Source organism: Oncorhynchus mykiss, chromosome 19 (assembly GCF_057628025.1).
Source record: "Oncorhynchus mykiss isolate SJ-2025 chromosome 19, ASM5762802v1, whole genome shotgun sequence".
NCBI lineage: Eukaryota > Metazoa > Chordata > Actinopteri > Salmoniformes > Salmonidae > Oncorhynchus > Oncorhynchus mykiss.
Genome location: NC_143040.1, coordinates 11,362,013 through 11,382,500, shown reverse-complemented (window position 1 = coordinate 11,382,500; position 20,488 = coordinate 11,362,013). Strand labels below are relative to the sequence as shown.

Below are 20,488 nucleotides of genomic sequence, written 5' to 3'. Positions count from 1 at the left end.
ACTCTAGATCATCTTTACTCCACACACAGCGATGCTTACAAAATTCTCACTCACTCTCCATTTGGCAAATCTGACCATAAGTCCAACCTCCTGATTCCTGCTTACAAGCAAAAACTCAAACAGGAAGTTCCAGTGACGCGCTCAAGAAGGAAGTGGTCCGATGAATGGTTGCTAAGCTACAGGACTGTTTCGCTAACACAGACTGGAATATGTTCCGGGATTCATCCGATGACATTGAGGAGTAATACCACATCAGTCATCAAGTGTATTAATACATTTAATAAGTGCATCGGTGATGTCATCCCCACAGTGACCGTACGTACATTTCCCATCCAGAAGCCATGGATTACAGGCAACATCCACACTGAGCTAAAGGCTTGAGCTGCCGCCTTCAAGGAGCTTGACACTAATCCAGACGCTTATAAGAAATCACTCTACAACCTCCGCTGAGCCGTCAAACAGAGAAAATGTCAATACAGGACTAAGATCGAATCCTACTACTACGCCGGCTCTGATGCTCGTCGGATGTGGCAGGGCTTGCAAACTATCACGGATTGCAAAAGAGAAACCAAGCCGTGAGCTGCCCTGTTGCGAGAGCCTGCAAAATGCCTTCCATGCTCGTTTCGAGGCGAGCAACACTGAACCATGCATGAGAACACCAGCTGTTCTGGATGACTGTGTGATCATGCTCTCTGTAGCCGATGTGAGTAAGATCTTTAAATAGGTTAACATTCACATTCCTCTCTCTGTGTCTCTGTTAGTGACACAGTCTGATTCTGGGTTCAGCTGCTATGATGGTAAACTTGACAAAATACAATCAAAGGATCAACAGTGAGTGAAGTGAATTGTAATTTTTCAGTTTTGCCAACAGCAGGTGACACCAAGACATAGAAACAGGAAAAGGGTCTGTATACCGATTCTGTTTATCTTCTTTCTCTCTCTTCAACCCCTCCCCCTCTCCCCTCCCCCTCTCCTTCTCCATTTCTTTCCAACCCCCCCTTTCCCTCTTCCCTCCCCTCCCACTCTCCTCTCCCCCTCCTCCTCTCCCCCTCTCCTCCATTTCTTTCCTACCCCCTCTCTCCTCCCTTCAGACTGCTTCTCCTCTAAAGGGGAGGACAGGTTGTTCAGGAGGCTGTTCCGGAGGTACAACCAGTTTATCAGGCCGGTGGAGAACGTCTCAGACCCCGTCACCGTGGAGTTTGAGGTTTCCATGTCACAGCTCGTAAAAGTGGTAAGTCACACACACACAGATGTACACACACAGGCACGCATACACACACAAATACACACAAACAAGCGTGAATGCACACACGAACCTGAGCATACACACAGAAACACACCATGTACCGTGCACAGATACACACACACACACACACAAACACACACCCACATTCCATTAGCTTTTCTCTGATGAATGAGAGTAATGTGGTCAGAATCTAATCTCACTAAAAGTGCCCACTCAGCTGAGTGTGTGTGTGTGTGTGTGTGTGTGGGTGTGGGTGTGGGTGTGTACGTGCACTCATCTGCTCTGTGAATAATGCCCCTGCTTTAGTCAGATTAGATTTCTCTCACGTAAAGAACAGAATAGAGGAAAAATTCCACCTTGGGAAGATAACAAAGGCATGGTTCAAAGTGAATGAAACAATCAGGTTATAAACCTCTTGCCAGGGTAAAGCTTGGATTAAGACAAATATGCAGGTGGGCAGTTTACTGCTATGACGATTAGGAATGAGTAACACATCAGCACTGTCAGCAGGTGATCTTAGGTCCATGTGTGTGTGTGTGTGTGTGTGTGCCTGTGTGTGTGTGTGCGTGTGTGTGTGTGTGTGTGCGTGCCTGTGTGTGTGTGTGTGTGTGTGTGTGTGTGTGTGTGTGTGTGTGTGTGTGTGTGTCTGTGTGTGTGTGTGTGTGTGTGTGTGTGTGTGTGTGTGTGCGTGCCTGTGTGTGTGTGTGTGTGTGTGTGTGTGTGTGTGTGTGTGCGTGCGTGCCTGTGTGTGTGTGTGTGTGTGTGTGTGTGTGTGTGTGTGTTTGTGTGTTTGTGTGTTTGTGTGTATGTGTGTGTGTGTGTGTGTGTGTGTGTGTGTGTGTGTGTGTGCCTGTGTGTGTGTGAGGTCAGATGAGTCAGTGTATTAATAAGGGAACAGGGTCATGGACTTCCACCTGAATACCACTACTGCAGCTGTCAACCATTCAGGCCTGTTAGTCAGTTATTTAAATTTTTTAATTGAACCGTTATTTAACTAGGCAAGTCAGTTCAGAACAAATTGTTGTTTACAATGACGGCCTACACCGGCCAAACATGGACGACGCTGGGCCAATTATGCGCCGCTGTATGGGACTCCCAATCACGGCCGGTTGTGATACAGCCTGGCAGTCATTCTGTCATGTCAGTCAAACCAAGCCTTAAGAATGGGAGGGAAAGGATAAGAGATAGGGGCTCAAATCCATTCTAATTCTACTCCAGTTACAATTCTAATTCTACCCCAGTTACAATTATAATTCTACTCCAGTTACAATTCTAATTCTACCCCAGTTACAATTCTAATCTAATCAAATCAAATGTATTTATATAGCCCTTCGTACATCAGCTGATATCTCAAAGTGCTGTACAGAAACCCAGCCTAAAACCCCAAACAGCAAGCAATGCAGGTGTAGAAGCACGGTGGCTAGGAAAAACTCCCTAGAAAGGCCAAAACCTAGGAAGAAACCGAGAGAGGAACCAAGCTATGTGGGATGGCCAGTCCTCTTCTGGCTGTGCCGGGTGGAGATTATAACAGAACATGGCCAAGATGTTCAAATGTTCATATATGACCAGCATGGTCAAATAATAATAATCACAGGCAGAACAGTTGAAACTGGAGCAGCAGCACGGCCAGGTGGACTGGGGACAGCAAGGAGTCATCATGCCAGGTAGTCCCGAGGCATGGTCCTAGGGCTCAGGTCTCCCGAGAGAGAGAAAGAAAGAGAGAATTAGAGAGAGCATACTTAAATTCACACAGGACACCGGATAGGACAGGAGAAGTACTCCAGATATAACAAACTGACCGACACATAAACTACTGCAGCATAAATATTGGAGGCTGAGACAGGAGGTGTCAGGAGACACTGCGGCCCCATCCGATGATACCCCCGGACAGGGCCAAACAGGAAGGAGATAACCCCACCCACTTTGCCAAAGCACAGCTCCCACACCACTAGAGGGATATCTTCAACCACCAACTTACCATCCTGAGACAAGGCCGAGTATAGCCAACAAAGATCTCCGCCACGGCACAACCCAGCACAATTCTAATGCTACCTCAGGTACAATTCTAATTCTACCCCAGTTACATTTCAAATTCTACTCCAGTTACAATTCTAATTCTACTCCAGTTACAATTCTAATTCTACTCCAGTTACAATTCTAATTTTACCCCAGTTACATTTCTAATTCTACCCCAGGAATAATTCTAATTCTAATTCTAGGCTAGTTACAATTCTAATTCTACCGCAGTTACAATTCTATTTCTACCCTAGTTACAATTCTAATTCTACCCACATTTAATTTCTAAATCTACCCCAGTTACAATTCTAATTCTTCTCCTGTTACATTTCTAATTCTACCCCAGTTACAATTATAATTCTACCCTAGTTACAATTATAATTCTACCCCAGTTAACTAGTGCACTATATAGGGAATAGGCAGTTAAGTAGTGCACTATATAGGGAATAGGTAGTTAACTAGTGCATTATATAGGGAATAGGCAGTTAACTAGTGCACTATATAGGGAATAGGCAGTTAAGTAGTGCACTATATAGGGAATAGGCAGTTAAGTTAAGTTAAGTTTTCAGTTGTTAGAGGTGACATTTAATAAGATTACTCCCGCTGTTTTGACTGGTTATCTGACTGCGGTGGCTGTGTATGGCACGAATAGGATTAATACACACACAGTCATTACACAAAGACACACACACTGCCGTAGGCTAACCTATGATCTGGTTCTTGTCTGTAGGATGAAGTGAATCAGATCATGGAGACAAATCTGTGGCTGAGACACGTAAGTACACACACACACACACACACATACACACACACACACACACACACACACATACACACACACACACACACACACACACACACACACACACACAGATACACACACACACACAACAATGATCTTATTGATGACTAATATGTTCCCTCAGAGGTCTAATAGGGGATGGGGTGAGGCAGGGATGGGGTGAGGCAGGGAGGGGAGGGAGCCGTCTGATTTTGTTCATGTCAAACATCAATATGAATGTAGGACCCTTGCTTCCACTGTGTGTGTACGTGCCTGCGTTCATGCGTGTGTGTGTGTGTGTGTGTGTGTGTGTGTGTGTGTGTGTTCCTTTGAGATTGTGTGTCCCTCTGTGTAGAGACATTCATCCAGTCCTTAATCAATATGCTTCACTGTGGCCATGCTACACTGAACAGAGCCTCTGGAGGATCTATGGCCCCCTGTCATGAACTACTGACCTCTAGATAGCCAGGTGACTTCTCTGGAACTACATGAACTACTGACCTCTAGAGAGCTAGGTGACTTCTCTGGAACTACTGACCTCTAGATAGCTAGGTGACTTCTCTGGAACTACTGACCTCTAGATAGCTAGGTGACTTCTCTGGAACTACTGACCTCTAGATAGCTAGGTGACTTCTCTGGAACTAATGACCTCTAGAGAGCTGGGTGACTTCTCTGGAACTACTGACCTCTAGATAGCTGGTGACTTCTCTGGAACTAATGACCTCTAGATAGCTAGGTGACTTCTCTGGAACTACTGACCTCTAGATAGCTAGGTGACTTCTCTGGAACTACTGACCTCTAGATAGCTAGGTGACTTCTCTGGAACTACTGACCTCTAGATAGCTAGGTGACTTCTCTGGAACTACTGACCTCTAGATAGCTAGGTGACTTCTCTGGAACTACTGACCTCTAGATAGCTAGGTGACTTCTCTGGAACTACTGACCTCTAGATAGCTAGGTGACTTCTCTGGAACTACTGACCTCTAGATAGCTAGGTGACTTCTCTGGAACTAATGACCTCTAGAGAGCTGGGTGACTTCTCTGGAACTACTGACCTCTAGATAGCTGGTGACTTCTCTGGAACTAATGACCTCTAGATAGCTAGGTGACTTCTCTGGAACTACATGAACTACTCACATCTAGATAGCTAGGTGACTTCTCTGGAACTACATGAACTACTGACCTCTAGAGGAGCTAGTTGACTTCTCTGGAACTACATGACCTACTGACCTCTATAGAGCTAGGTGACTTCTCTGGAACTACTGAACTCTGGATAGCTAGGTGACTTCTCCGGAACTACTGACCTCTAGATAGCTAGGTTACTTCTCTGGAACTACTGACCTCTAGAGAGCTAGGTGACTTCTCTGGAACTACTGACCTCTAGATAGCTGGTGACTTCTCTGGAACTACTGACCTCTAGATAGCTAGGTGACTTCTCTGGAACTACATTACCTACTGACCTCTAGAGAGCTTCTCTCCCTTCTCTAGCTCTTTCCATCTGTCTCTGGGTGATATACCCATCCTAACCTTGAGTATACCGGTACTGGCCGAAACACTATAATATAAAGATCTCTCTCTCTCTCTCTCTCTCTCTCTCTCTCTCTCTCTCTCTCTCTCTCTCTCTCTCTCTCTCTCTCTCTCTCTCTCTCTCTCTCTCTCTCTCTCTCTCTCTCTCTCTCTCTCTCTCTCTCTCTCTCTCTCTCTCTCTCTCTCTGTGATCAGTCAAGCATGCATGTTAGAGTTAACATGTTAAATCTCTTACAGAGAGTAACATACACTCCCAGTACTTCAGTACACACATGTCAACACTTTAAACTGTGTATACCTGTCCAAAATGGCAAATTGTTGTTTTCAATTCGGGCATCATTTCAATATTTAACTCTCTGTCAGACATACACTGAGGGTACAACACATGACAAACTGACCAGGTGAATCCAGGTGAAAGCGATGATCCCTTATTGATGTCACTTGTTAAATCCACTTCAATCAGTGTAGATGAAGGGGAGGAGACGGGTTAAAGAAGGAGTTTTAAGCCTTGAGACAATTGAGACATGGATTGTGTGTGTCATTCAGAGGGTGAATAGTCAAGACAACAGATTTAAGTGCCTTTTGAACAGGGTATGGTAGTAGGTGCCAGGTGCACCAGTTTGAGTGTGTCAAGAACTACAACTCTGCTGGGTTTTTCACACTCAACAATTTCCTGTGTGTATCAAGAATGGTCCACCACCCAAAGGACTGTGGGAAGCATTGGGGTCAACATGGGCCAGCATCACTGTGGAACGCTTTCAACATTTTGTAGAGTCCATGTCCTGACGAATTGAGGCTTTTCTGAGGGCAACTCATTATTAGGAAGGTGTTTTTAATACTTTGTACACAATTATTTACTCAGGACTCATTTGAAATAAATATGTAATGTAGAAATGTGAAATGACTTCTGTCTCTTTCATGATAATATTATGAGTTGAAAGAGAAAGGCAAACTAACATAGTGCCTAACAACTAAAGATTTTAAGAAACATTGATTCACACGTCATTTGTGGCTTATCTTTGCAATAGCAGCTGTGAATTTAGTAATTGAAGCTTAGAAGCTTGTTTAGTATTCAAAGAACCATCATATTAACACAATCCCTTTTCAGATCGTGACGTGACTAACAAACCTCAGCACTCTCATAGGAACCAAATGGGAAAGCTGGCCTAGCATGAAGCTACATGTCTGACAAATGTTAGCGCTCTCATAGGAACCAAATGGGAAAGCTGGCCTAGCATGAAGCTACATGTCTGACAAATGTTAGCGCTCTCATAGGAACCAAATGGGAAAGCTGGCCTAGCATGAAGCTACATGGCTGACAAATGTTAGCGCTCTCATAGGAACCAAATGGGAAAGCTAGCCTAGCATGAAGCTACATGGCTGACAAACTTTAACGCTCTCATAGGTAACAAATGGGAACGCAAACGTAGCATGAAACAGGAAATTAAATATGCCCCCCATTATTACAGCTGCTTACTTCCACATGTTAATCAGATAATCAATTGTGTGTGTGTGTTTGCTTGTGTGTGGGTGTTTGCTTGTGTGTGTTTGCTTGTGTGTGTGTGTGTGTGTGTGTGTGTGTGTGTGTGTGTGTGTGTGTGTGTGTGTGTGTGTGTGTGTGTGTGTGTGTGTGTGTGTGTGTTTGCGTGTGTGTTTGCTTGTGTGTGTGTGTGTTTGTGTGTGTGTGTGTTTGCTTGTGTGTGTGTGTGTGTGTGTGTGTGTGTGTGTGTTTGCTTGTGTGTGTGTGTGTGTTTGCGTGTGTGTGTTTGCGTGTTTGTGTGTGTGTGTGTTTGCTTGTGTGTGTGTGTGTGTGTGTGTGTGTGTGTGTGTGTGTGTGGGTGTGTGTGTGTTACCAGGCAAGCTGCTTTGAAGAACATGTTTTACCGTAAGACTTGTAGTTATTTGATTGAAGAGCCAATCAAAGGCATTCATGGTGATTGAAGAATATTCAGTAGGCTACACTTTATTTAAATTCTTAAAAGTCTAAGTCCAATCTAAGCTAACACATGGAATTGTTTTAAGACGGTCATACTACGGATCATTTCAGTTTTTGATTTGCAATTTTAGGACCTTTTTAGGTATATAAAATATATATTTGATAAAGTATTGAATTTGGCTGTTATTACTAAAGTCTATAGAAGCACGTTGAATAACACATTCATAAATGTTTTTAAAAGACAGTCAACAAATATATCCTTATAGAAACAAGGTTTTGAAGTATCTTTCCTAAATCTAGGAGATATAAGAACGCTCAGGAAATGTTTATATATATATATTATTTTGCACACATATTTAACCTTTTTTTGGGGGAACAGGTAACCTTCAGGAGAGTCCCGTGACATTAGACCAAAACGGAGGATATCATTGTGTTAATGAATCTATTTCCATAGAGACTTTCATAGAGACTCACAGTTTGTAGGTCAAACCGGTCGGAAGCTACAGACGTCTTCGTGAGAAGACTGATTTTTGTGATGTCTCATGGTCTGACAAACCGCTCTAGCTCTGCAGTGCAGCATCGGCGGATCCAATGCAAAAAGAGGGATATCTCGAATATCTCTATCAGAAGGATATCTCTAATATCTCTATCAGAAGGATATCTCTAATATCTCTATCAGAAGGATATCTCGAATATCTCTATCAGAAGGATATCTCGAATATCTCTATCAGAAAGATATCTCTAATGTCTCTATCAGAAGGATATCTCTAATATCTCTATCAGAAGGATATCTCTAATATCTCTATCAGAAGGATATCTCTAATATATATATATCAGAAGGATATCTCTAATATCTCTATCAGAAGGACATCTCTAATATCTCTATCAGAAGGATATCTCTAATATATACATATCAGAAGGATATCTCTAATATCTATATCAGAAGGATATCTCTAATATCTCTATCAGAAGGATATCTCTAATATCTCTATCAGAAGGATATCTCTAATATCTATATCAGAAGGATATCTCTAATATCTCTAATATCTCTATCAGAAGGATATCTCTAATATCTCTATCAGAAGGATATCTCTAATATATATATCAGAAGGATATCTTGAATATCTATATATCAGGACGATATCTCTAATGTATATAGCAGAATGTGTGTGTGTGTGTGTGTGTGTGTGTGTGTGTGTGTGTGCATACGCATTTGTATCTTGCTATCTTCCTTTCTTCTTAAGGTGACTCCCTAACACACACACACACACACACACACACATACACTCATTCATGCTGTGTTTGTGTTTCAGATCTGGAACGACTACAAACTAAGCTGGGCCCCAGTAGAGTTTGATGGGATTGAGTTCATCAGAGTTCCATCCAACAAGATCTGGAGACCTGACATAGTGCTTTATAACAAGTGAGTCCAGACATAGTGCTCTATAACAACCTGACATAGTGCTCTATAACAACCTGACATTGTACTCTATAACAACCTGACATAGTGCTCTATAACAACCTGACATTGTTCTCTATAACAACCTGACATAGTGCTCTATAACAATCTGACATTGTACTCTATAACAACCTGACATAGTGCTCTCTAACAACCTGGCATAGTGCTGTATAACAACCTGACATAGTGCTCTATAACAACCTGACATAGTACTCTATAACAACATGACATAGTGCTCTATAACAACCTGACATAGTGCTCTATAACAACCTGACAAAGTGCTCTCTAACAACCTGGCATAGTGCTGTATAACAAACTGACATAGTACTCTATAACAACATGACATAGTGCTCTATAACGACCTGACATTGTACTCGATAATAACCTAACATAGTACTCTATAACAACATGACATAGTGCTCTATAACAACCTGACATTGTACTCTCTAACAACCTGACATAGTGCTCTATAACAACATGACATAGTGCTCTCTAACAACCTGGCATAGTGCTGTATAACAACATGACATAGTGCTCTATAACAACATGACATAGTGCTCTATAACAACCTGACATAGTGCTCTATAACAACCTGACATTGTACTCTATAACAACCTGACATAGTGCTCTATAACAACCTGACATAGTGCTCTCTAACAACCTGGCATAGTGCTCTCTAACAACCTGACATAGTGCTCTATAACAACATGACATAGTGCTCTATAACAACCTGACATAGTGCTCTATAACAACCTGACATAGTGCTCTATAACAACCTGACATAGTACTCTATAACAAGATTACATAGTACTCTATAACAACATGACATAGTGCTCTATAACAACATGACATAGTGCTGTATAACAACCTGACATAGTACTCTATAACAACATGACATAGTGCTCTATAACAACCTGACATGGTACTCTATAACAACCTGACATAGTGCTCTAGAACAACCTGACATAATACTCTATAACAACCTGACATAGTGCTCTATAACAACCTGACATAGTACTCTATAACAACCTGATATAGTGCTCTATAACAACCTGATATAGTGCTCTTTAACAACCTGGCATAGTGCTGTATAACAACCTGACATAGTGCTCTATAACAACCTGGCATAGTGCTGTATAACAACCTGACATAGTACTCTATAACAACATGACATAGTGCTGTATAACAACCTGACATAGTGCTGTATAACAACCTGACAGTGCTTTATAACAACATGACATTGTACTCTATAACAACCTGACATAGTGCTGTATAACAACCTGACATAGTGCTGTATAACAACCTGAGATAGTACTCTATAACAACATGACATAGTGCTGTATAACAACATGACATATTGCTGTATAACAAGTGAGTCGTGACTTAGTGTTTTATAACAAGTGATTTTGCCATGTCACTTAGCAGATATTTTTTTCTGTGAGAGCAGTCATTTTTAGTATGTGTATGAGATCAATGTGGATATTGAACCGACAAACTTGGTGTTGCTCTTATCAACTGAGACACACAGGACCAAGTACTAAAGTAGGTGCTGAACTGAACTGTTTGTGAAGAAAGATTTTAAAGACGTTTATACAAACTATTTCCATTTTCTATGGATTTAATTTTAGATTAATTTCATATCCATATTATTTTACTTTGCTTTTATTCCAATATACAATGCAAAACAATAACATTAAAATGCCCTTATCACAAAGGAAAGCTCTTCTCATAGTGTAACAACAATATCCTCCTCACTTCCCTTGTTTCTTTCTTTCTGATCCTCTCACCTTCCCCAGTCTCTATGGGGGTGCCACAGGGTTCAATTCTCGGGCCGACTCTTTTCTCTGTATATATCAATGATGTTGCTCTTGCTGCGGGTGATTCCCTGATCCACCTCTTTCGCAGACGACACCACTCTGTATACCTCTGGCCCTTCCTTGGACACTGTGCTATCTAACCTCCAAACGAGCTTCAATGCCATACAACACTCCTTCAGTGGCCTCCAACTGCTCTTAAACCTTAGTAAAACCAAATGCATGCTTTTCAACCGTTCACTGCCCCGACCCGCATGCCCGACTAGCATCACCGCCCAGGATAGTTCCGACCTAGAATATGTGGACATCTATAAGTACCTAGGTGTCTGGCTAGACTGTAAACTCTCCTTCCAGACTCATATCAAACATCTACAATCTAAAATCAAATCTAGAGTCGGCTTTCTATTTTGCAACAAAGCCTCCTTCACTCACGCTGCCAAACTTACCCTAGTAAAACTGACTATCCTACCGATCCTCGACTTCGGCGATGTCATCTTCAAAATACCTTCCAATACTCTACTCAGCAAACTGGATGCAGTTTATCACAGTGCCATCCGTGTTGTTACTAAAGCACCTTATACCACCCACCACTGCGACCTGTATGCTCTAGTCGGCTGGCCCTCGCTACATATTCGTCGCCAGACCCACTGGCTCCAGGTCATCTACAAGTCCATGCTAGGTAAAGCTCCGCCTTATCTCAGTTCACTGGTCAAGATGGCAACACCCACCCGTAGCACGCGCTCCAGCAGGTGTATCTCACTGATCCTCCCTAAAGCCAACACCTCATTTGGCCGCCTTTTCTTCCAGTTCTCTGCTGCCTTTGACTGGAACGAATTGCAAAAATCGCTGAAGTTGGAGACTTTTATCTCCCTCACCAACTTTAAACATCTGCTATCTGAGCAACTAACAGATCGCTGCAGCTGTAAATAGTCTATCGGTAAATAGCCCACCCAATTTGACCAACCTCATCCCCATACTGTTTTTATTTATTTACTTTTTTTTTCTGCTCTTTTGCACACCAGTATCTCTACCTGCACATGACCATCTGATAATTTATCACTCCAGTGTTAATCTGCTAAATTGTAGTTATTTGCTTACCTCCTCATGCCTTTTGCACACAATGTATATAGACTCTTTCTTTTTTTTCTACTGTGTTATTGACTTGTTTATTGTTTACTCCATGTGTAACTCTGTGTTGTTGTCTGTTCACACTAATATGCTTTATCTTGGCCAGGTTGCAGTTGTAAATGAGAACTTGTTCTCAACTAGCCTACCTGGTTAAATAAAGGTTAAATAAAAAATAAAAAAATCTCCCTCTTCCTCTCTCTCCAACACAACTCTTTCCTCTCTCTCCACTTCAGTGCTGTGGGAGACTTCCTGGTTGAAGATAAGACCAAAGCTCTGTTGAAGTTTGACGGTACAGTCACCTGGGTTCCCCCTGCCATCTTTAAGTCCTCCTGCCCCATGGACATCACCTACTTCCCCTTTGACTACCAGAACTGCTCCATGAAGTTTGGCTCCTGGACCTACGACAAGGCCAAGATCGACCTGGTGCTCATTGGGTCAAAGGTTAGAAGAATATTTGCACATCCCATTTTCTGATACACCATTTTGTGGTATAGAGCTATAAAGGAATTATGGGTAGTGTTCAAATCTTTGTTGTTTTTTTTACCCCTTTTGCTCCCTAATTTTGTGGTATCCTATTGGTAGTTACAGTCTTGTCCAGTGTTCAATTCTTGACTATTGTATTTTAATCTAAATCTCAGTCACTGAATCCGTTCTCTAGAATTGTGTAATCCAACCAAGATGAATGCATGTTTATGAAATAACTACTCAGAATCAAGCCCTCAATAAACCCGATGTCACCTACCTCAGGTCAACCTCAAAGACTTCTGGGAGAGCGGCGAGTGGGAGATCATCGATGCTCCGGGCTACAAGCACGACATCAAGTACAACTGTTGCGAGGAGATCTACCCAGACATCACCTACTCCTTCTACATCAGACGCCTGCCTCTCTTCTACACCATCAACCTCATCATCCCCTGTCTCCTCATCTCTTTTTTAACAGTCCTGGTCTTCTACCTGCCCTCCGACTGCGGAGAGAAGGTACGGTGCCTGCAGGAAGTGTCCACACCCCTTGGACTTTACCACATCTTGTTGTGTCGACTGTGTTGAACATCTTTGTGGTCATGTATGTTGTCATGTTGTTGTGTTACAATCTATTTTCCATTATCTCCAGCAACAAACCGGCATCTACAGTATATAGTATGTGAAAACTGCCATTTTATATTTTATACATTCTGCAGTCAAAGAAATGAAACAAATTACAAATTAAGAATTGCTACAAATTATAAAATGAAGATTTTGTAGAAATTGTCCTTAAAAAATTACACATTTTGTACTTATTTGAACAGTTTTTCATTTTTTATTCATCATTAACATTTGTCGAATTCTCTTTTGACTTTGACAATAAAAAATAACTTCCTGTCAAAGTCAGTGACAAGGAGATCTCAATGAAATGCGTTTTGAATTCCAGGTTGAAACACAACAAAATGTGGAAAAAGTCCAAGGGGGATGAATACTTCCTATAGGCACTGTAATAATGCTAAAGCATGTTGCTATAGTAATGAAGTAGGGTCCGCCCACTCAAATCCACCAACACAGGGTCATGTGACGGAGAAACTGAGTGTGCAGACCCTACTTCACATATCGATAAAAGTGTCTGCTACATGAGATATGTTATATGTTACATTATTATATAAAACTACTCGTTTTATTATAATATATTCAATCAATAAGGCACGAGGGGGTGTGGTATATGGTTAATATACCACGGCTAAGGGCTGTGCTATATTGGTCGTATACCACAAACCCCCGAGGTGCCTTATTGCTATTATGAACTGGTTATCAACGTAATTATAGCAGTAAAAATAAATGTTTTGTCATACCCGTGGGATACGGTCTGATATACCACAGCTGTCAGCCAATCAGAATTGAGGGCTCGAACCACCCAGTTTATAATTATTATTATAGTTATATTATTATTATTTTTTAATCTGCCTAGCACCTAGTAAATAAGGGATGAGTTCTGTAATCGGGCTCTGCAGTCAATTTGTTGTGTGTTCAGAATGAGCCACCATGTGAAATATTGGGCAATGTTAGCTTCAGTGGGATTGGTGTGAATGCTCGGACTAAATCAACCAACGTTGGTTCTGGGTGATGATGGTGTTGGTGGAATTGTGTGTGTAGTGTACCTGCAATGGAATGAAATAATAATTGCTTCCTCCTAGGTCAACAAACAACACATGCTGGGCCTTTTACAGCGTTCATCTCTATCTCTCTCTCTCTCTCTCTCTCTCTCTCTCGCTCTCTCTCTCTCTCTCTCTCTCTCTCTCTCTCTCTCTCTCTCTCTCTCTCTCACCCACCCAACAGGTGACCCTCTGTATCTCTGTCCTCCTCTCCCTCACTGTGTTCCTTCTGGTGATCACTGAGACCATCCCGTCCACCTCCCTGGTCATCCCCCTCATCGGGGAGTACCTCCTCTTCACTATGATCTTCGTCACCCTCTCCATCGTCATCACCGTGTTCGTCTTGAACGTCCACTACCGTACACCAATGACCCACACCATGCCGGGCTGGGTCAGGTCCGTCTTCCTCAGGTAAGAGAGAGAATTAGCTCAACTCGTAGCTCAACTCTTAGACCAACGCGTAGATCAACTGTTAGCTCAACTGTTAGCTCAACTCTTAGACCAACTCTCAGCCCAACTCTCAGCCCAACTCTCAGCCCAAGTCTTAGCCCAACTCTTAGACCAACTCAATATTAGGAAGGTGTTCTTAGTGTTTTGTATCAGTGTAGATTCTAATTTATTTTGTTTTCTGTGTTTGTTGTTCTTCAGTGTACTACCTATACAGTACAATATTATACAATACAATACCTACACAATACAGTACTATACAATAAAATACAATACAATACCAATACTATTTAATGCATTACTATAGAATACAATGCCTATACAATACAATTCTATAGAATAGAATACCAATACCAATACTAGTACCAATATAATATAATACAATGCAATACTATACACTACTACTATGCAATGCAATACAATACAATGTAATACTATACAATGAAATACAATACTATACAATACAATACAATACAATACATGCCTATACACTACTATACAATACGATACTATACAATACTATAGAAAAAATACAATACTATACAATGCACTACTATACTATACACTACTATACAATACTATACAATACTATAGAAAACAATACAATACTATACAATACTATAATATACATATAATTATTATATTTACAATACACTGAAGTACTGTTAATTGTTCTGTGTCCATCAGGGTGCTACCCAGAGTAATGCTGATGAGACGGCCCATAGACCAGGATGGCAAGGCCCTCTGTTCAGACAGCGGGGAGGACAGAGGAGCAGGAGGAGGAGGAGGAGGGAAAGGAGGAAAGAAGAGGAAGAATAGTCTGACGGTGGGTTGGTTGGTGGGTGGGCGGGCGGTTGGTTTTTGGGTGGGTTGGTTGGCTGGTTGGCTGATTGGTTGGCTGGTGGGTTGGTTGCTTGGTGGGTGGGTGGGTTGGCTGATTGGTTGGCTGGTGGGTTGGTTGCTTGGTGGGTGGGTGGGTTGGCTGATTGGTTGGCTGGTGGGTTTGCTGCTTGGTAGGTGGGTGGGTTGGCGGGTTGGTTGGTTGGTTGGTTAGCTGGCTGGTTGGCATATTGGGTGGTTGGTGGGTGTCTGGTTTTTTGGCTGGCGGGTGTCTGGTTTGTTGGCTGGCGGGTGGGTGGTTGGGTTGGTGGGTTGGCTGGTTGGTTTGGTGTTTGGCGGGAGGGAGGGATTGACAAACTGATCAATAGATGACTGAATGGGTTAATACCTTCAAGTATCAATGGGTTGGTTGATGGGTTGGTGGGTTGGTTGGGTGTTGGGAGGGAGGGAGGGAGGGATTGTCGAATTGATCAATAGATAATTGAATGGTTTAATTCCTTCAAGTATCAATGTTCCTTTTTGTTGTTCCACCTAGTCTCTGATGTATTCCCATAATGGTAGAGGTTAACATGTGGGGGAGATTAATATACTGAGTAAATCTTTAGCCTCTGGATTAGGGTTGCAAAAATCTGGTGACTTTCCTGGAGTCAGGATCAAATAAGCAGGACATGCAGGAATCCTTCAACTGGGATTTCTAGAAACCTTATGAATTATATTCTATTCTACTCTATTCTATTCTACTCTATTCTATTCTACTCTATTATATTCTATTATATTCGACTCTATTCTATTCTACTCTGTTCTACTCTATTATATTCTATTCTACTCTATTCTATTCTATTCTATTCTACTCTATTATATTCTATTATATTCTACTCTATTCTATTCTATTCTACTCCGTTCTATTCTATTCTATTCTACTCTATTCTATTCTACTCTATTCTATTCTATTCTACTCTATTATATTCTATTATATTCTACTCTATTCTATTCTATTCTACTCTGTTCTATTCTATTCTATTCTATTCTATTCTACTCTATTCTATTCTATTCTACTCTATTATATTCTATTATATTCTACTCTATTCTATTCTATTCTACTCTGTTCTATTCTATTATATTCTACTCTATTCTATTCTACTCTATTCTTTTCCATTCCATTGCATTCTATTCTATTCCATTGCATTCCATTCTCTTCAATTCCCAGCAGGGAGGGAACTGCCTGGAGTTCGGAGACAACAAACTGACTGAGGGAGGATGTGGAGAAAGAGGGGGAAAGAAGTGCCCTTGCCCCTGCCAACATGGGAAGGAGACCCTAGAGACAACAGATCCGGGGAAACTGAGCCGCCAGCTGAGTCCTCAGAGCATCAACACGGTGGTGGCCTTCTCCGTCCTGTCCCCGGAGATTAAACAGGCCATCGAGAGCGTCAAGTACATCGCCGAGAACATGAGGAGCCGCAACAAGGCCAAAGAGGTGAGTGGCAAGCTAGTGTTAGCCTGCAATGGAGAAATACATTAGGTTTAGCTTAATTAACACCAACTAGCTTTACCTTCAACAAGGCCAAAGAGGTGAGTGGCAAGCTAGTGTTAGCCTGCAATAGAGAAATACAGTAGGTTTAACTTTGGGTAAACACCAACTAACTTTAGCTTTATCAGGCCAAAGAGGTGAGCGACATTTTGTCTGTCATTGAGCACATGCGTTAATTCAGAGAACTCTTACAATACAGCTAAAAACCAAGGCCAAATAGGTTGTAGGGTGGACTAGAATTGGTGTATATGTTAGCTTTGTTAGCGCACAATGGGGAAATAGGTTCAGCTTTGACTAAAATCAAATCGCTTTAGCTTAAAAAATGCCAAAGAGGTGAGTGTGTGGGCTAGCATTAGCTGCTACTATTAGCTTTATTAGCGTACAATGGAGAAATAGGTTTAACTTTGGCTAACAACAAATATCTTCCACTAACGACAAGGTCAACGATGTGACTGGGTGGGGGCAAGCATTAGCGTACAGTATATGTTCGCTTCGTTAGCGCACAATATAGAAATAGATTTCATTTAGGCAAACAACAAATAGCTTTAGCTTCGGCTAACAATAAAAAGCTTTAGCTTTAACCAAGGCCAAGAAGGTGTGTACAGTTAGCCCATACAAAGCTCTGTTAGCGTACATTGAAGGAATAGTTTTCTCTCGCACTGGGTCTTCAAAACAAAGATCATGTTCGCTACTCTGCTTTTCGGGATGCTCACCCATTGTTTGTTGATACTCAAATTCAAATTCAACTTTATTTTATATAGCCCTTCGTACATCAGCTGATGTCTCAAAGTGCTGTACAGAAACCCAGCCTTAAACCCCAAACAGCAAGCAATGCAGGTGTAGAAGCACGGTGGCTAGGAAAAACTCCCTAGAAAGGCCAAAACCTAGGAAGAAACCTAGAGAGGAACCAGGCTATGTGGGGTGGCCAGTCCTCTTCTGGCTGTGCCGGGTGGAGATTATAACAGAACATGGCCAAGATGTTCAAATATTCATCAATGACCAGCATGGTCAAATAATAATAATCACAGGCAGAACAGTTGAAACTGGAGCAGCAGCACGGCCAGGTGGACTGGGGACAGCAAGGAGTCATCATGTCAGGTAGTCCCGAGGCATGGTCCTAGGGCTCAGGTCCTCCGAGAGAGAGAAAGAAAGAGAGAATTAGAGAGGGCATACTTAAATTCACACAGGACACCGGATAGGATTTGGAGAAGTACTCCAGATATAACAAACTGACCCTAGCCCCCCGACACATAAACTACTGCAGCATAAATACTGGAGGCTGAGACAGGCTGAGATACTCCCTTGTTTATAATATCAACCAAGTGGAGCATTGTTGGATGGAACACTGTTTCATATCTCTAATGAGTTTAAAAAGTTCTCTCTCTGGACAATACAAGAGAAAATAGTTACAAGACTTTAGTGAAAAATCCCGTGTTCTTTGTGTTGTCTTCTGAGGTTGAACTCTCCCCTTGGGGGGAAAGCTGTCTTTGATATGTAAAGTACTTCTCTTCTCAATCAGCTTTGTCAGGCTGCCTGTCTGTCTGTGTGTGTGTGTGTGTGTGTGTGTGTGTGTGTGTGTGTGTGTGTGTGTGTGTGTGTGTGTGTGTGTGTGTGTGTGTGTGTGTGTGTGTGTGTGTGTGTGTGTGTGTGTGTGTGTGTGTGTGTTTGATTCTGACACTGATGAATACCATTAACATACTAATGTTCTATCTGTCAGTTATAGTAGGGGGATGCTTCCACAAGTAGTCAACTCAGTTTTACCTTTCTTTCTTTCTTCTCATCCTCACTTTTTACCCAACCCTCCTCCTTCCTTCATGGTCCAAAATCATGTCCTTTTCTCCTTTTCATCGCTGCCTCTCCATCCATCCCTCTCTCTCTCTCCCTCTCTCCCTCCCTTCATCCATCCATCTCTCTCTCCCTCTCTCCCTCTCTCCCTCCCTTCATCCCTCCATCCATCTATCTCTCTCTCCCTCTCTCCCTCCCTTCATCCCTCCATCCATCCCCCTCTCTCTCCCTCCCTCCATCCCTTCATCCATCCCTCTCTCTCTCCCTCTCTCCCTCCCTTCATCCCTCCATCCATCCCTCTCTCTCTCGCTCCCTTCATCCCTACATCCATCCCTCTCTCTCAGGTGGAGGATGATTGGAAGTACGTTGCCATGGTGATAGACAGAATCTTCCTGTGGGTGTTTGTGACAGTGTGCATCCTCGGAACCCTCGGCCTCTTCCTGCAGCCTGTCATTGGCTTCCTGTCATAACCCAGAACCAATAAGGGTCACTGACACCACCGGCTGCCTCCACGTGTCGACCAGTCACCAATCAGTGTTGTCAGTCCATCGCCCCCAAATGGACTTGTTGGCTTTGTGTTGAAAATTCTAAATAAATAAATGACACAATCATACGGTATATATTGTAGACAGCAAGAACCAATCAACAGTCACCAATCGGAGTCGCCGGGTATGAGTTAGAACCAAGAACCAATCAGAGTCGCTGGATGTGAGTCATAACCAATTACCAATCACATAAATCAGGTTTCTGTCGTGAACCAATCTCGGTTATTGTGCTATTGTGTCTCAACCAATCAGATTGACATGACACAGTGCATTCTTGTAAAAAAAACTACAACCAACCAATCAGAAATCCCGTTCTTGCCGGTCAGGCGATTAGAATCCATCCATGTGATTTAGAACACGACAATGACGCTGTTCTTATCAATGTTCTAGAAGGTATAATTGGCAAGGCCTCTGTAAATACCTGCCGGATTAAATTAGCCTGAACGGTTTCCATCCAGAAATAGCAGCTTCCTCTTCTATACAGATATTAATTCATCTAAGGGATTTCTATCATCCGATTCCATGACTATTAATTTGTGTTTTTTATTAATTATTTTTAATTACATTTCTGGATACAACGATCTCCTGAAATACAATACGTAGATCATGCATGATGGATTTAGAATGGCTGCTTCCCAATTGGCACCCTATACCTTACATAGTGCATTGCTTTTGACAGAGCCCTGTGGGCAGCACTATGGGCCCTGGTCACAAATAGTGCACTATATAGGGAATAGGGTGCCATTGGGTGACCAGGGTCTCCGCATCTATATATAATTACTATAAGACAATTCTATAATAATTATAATTATATTACTATACAGTACTGTCAGATTTTAGGATAACAGTTTTTTTGTATGGTTATTGTCATTAATCCAACACATTAAGGCTTTTCGTTGTTTGTTTAATTAGCAATGCACACCTCGCACTCAAGTGACTGTCACTTTGGTACCGATGTCTCCTGCTTTCTGTATAGTATGGATGCACTACTTTATGGATTTGGAATAAATGCAATATTTCTCCCAAAATATGAAAAGCATCTCACTGATCTGTACTGTTTATAGACTGTAGCACTATGGTGTCTGTTATAGACTGTTGCAGCATGGTGTCTGTTTATAGACTGTTGCAGTATGGTGTCTGTTTATATACTGTAGCTATACTGTAGCAGTATGGTGTCTGTTTATAGACTGTAGCAGTATGGTGTCTGTTTACATACTGTAGTAGTATGGTGTCTGTTTATAGACTGTAGCAGTATGGTGTCTGTTTACATACTGTAACTATACTGTAGAAGTATGGTGTCTGTTTATAGACTGTAG

The 20,488-nt window shown here is 42.0% G+C and overlaps 1 protein-coding gene across 2 annotated transcripts in view; it reads left to right on the top strand.

Annotated features, from left to right (window-relative positions):
- LOC110512762 (neuronal acetylcholine receptor subunit alpha-3) overlaps nt 1–20,200 on the top strand; it is a 46,789-nt gene extending 26,589 nt beyond the window's left edge. The window contains exons 3-11 of one of the 2 annotated variants that reach the window (XM_090210043.1): nt 1,092–1,231; nt 3,993–4,037; nt 8,820–8,929; nt 12,141–12,348; nt 12,655–12,885; nt 14,212–14,438; nt 15,162–15,300; nt 16,525–16,788; nt 18,972–20,200. In XM_090210043.1, the coding sequence (XP_090066169.1) occupies nt 1,092–1,231; nt 3,993–4,037; nt 8,820–8,929; nt 12,141–12,348; nt 12,655–12,885; nt 14,212–14,438; nt 15,162–15,300; nt 16,525–16,788; nt 18,972–19,097 (1,490 nt within the window). In that variant the 3' untranslated portion in view covers nt 19,098–20,200. Of the gene's footprint in view, nt 1–1,091; nt 1,232–3,196; nt 3,304–3,992; nt 4,038–8,819; nt 8,930–12,140; nt 12,349–12,654; nt 12,886–14,211; nt 14,439–15,161; nt 15,301–16,524; nt 16,789–18,971 lie in introns of those variants that run through there. The other variant, XM_090210044.1, reaches the window with a different exon arrangement.
- Nucleotides 20,201–20,488: the final 288 nt, after the last annotated feature.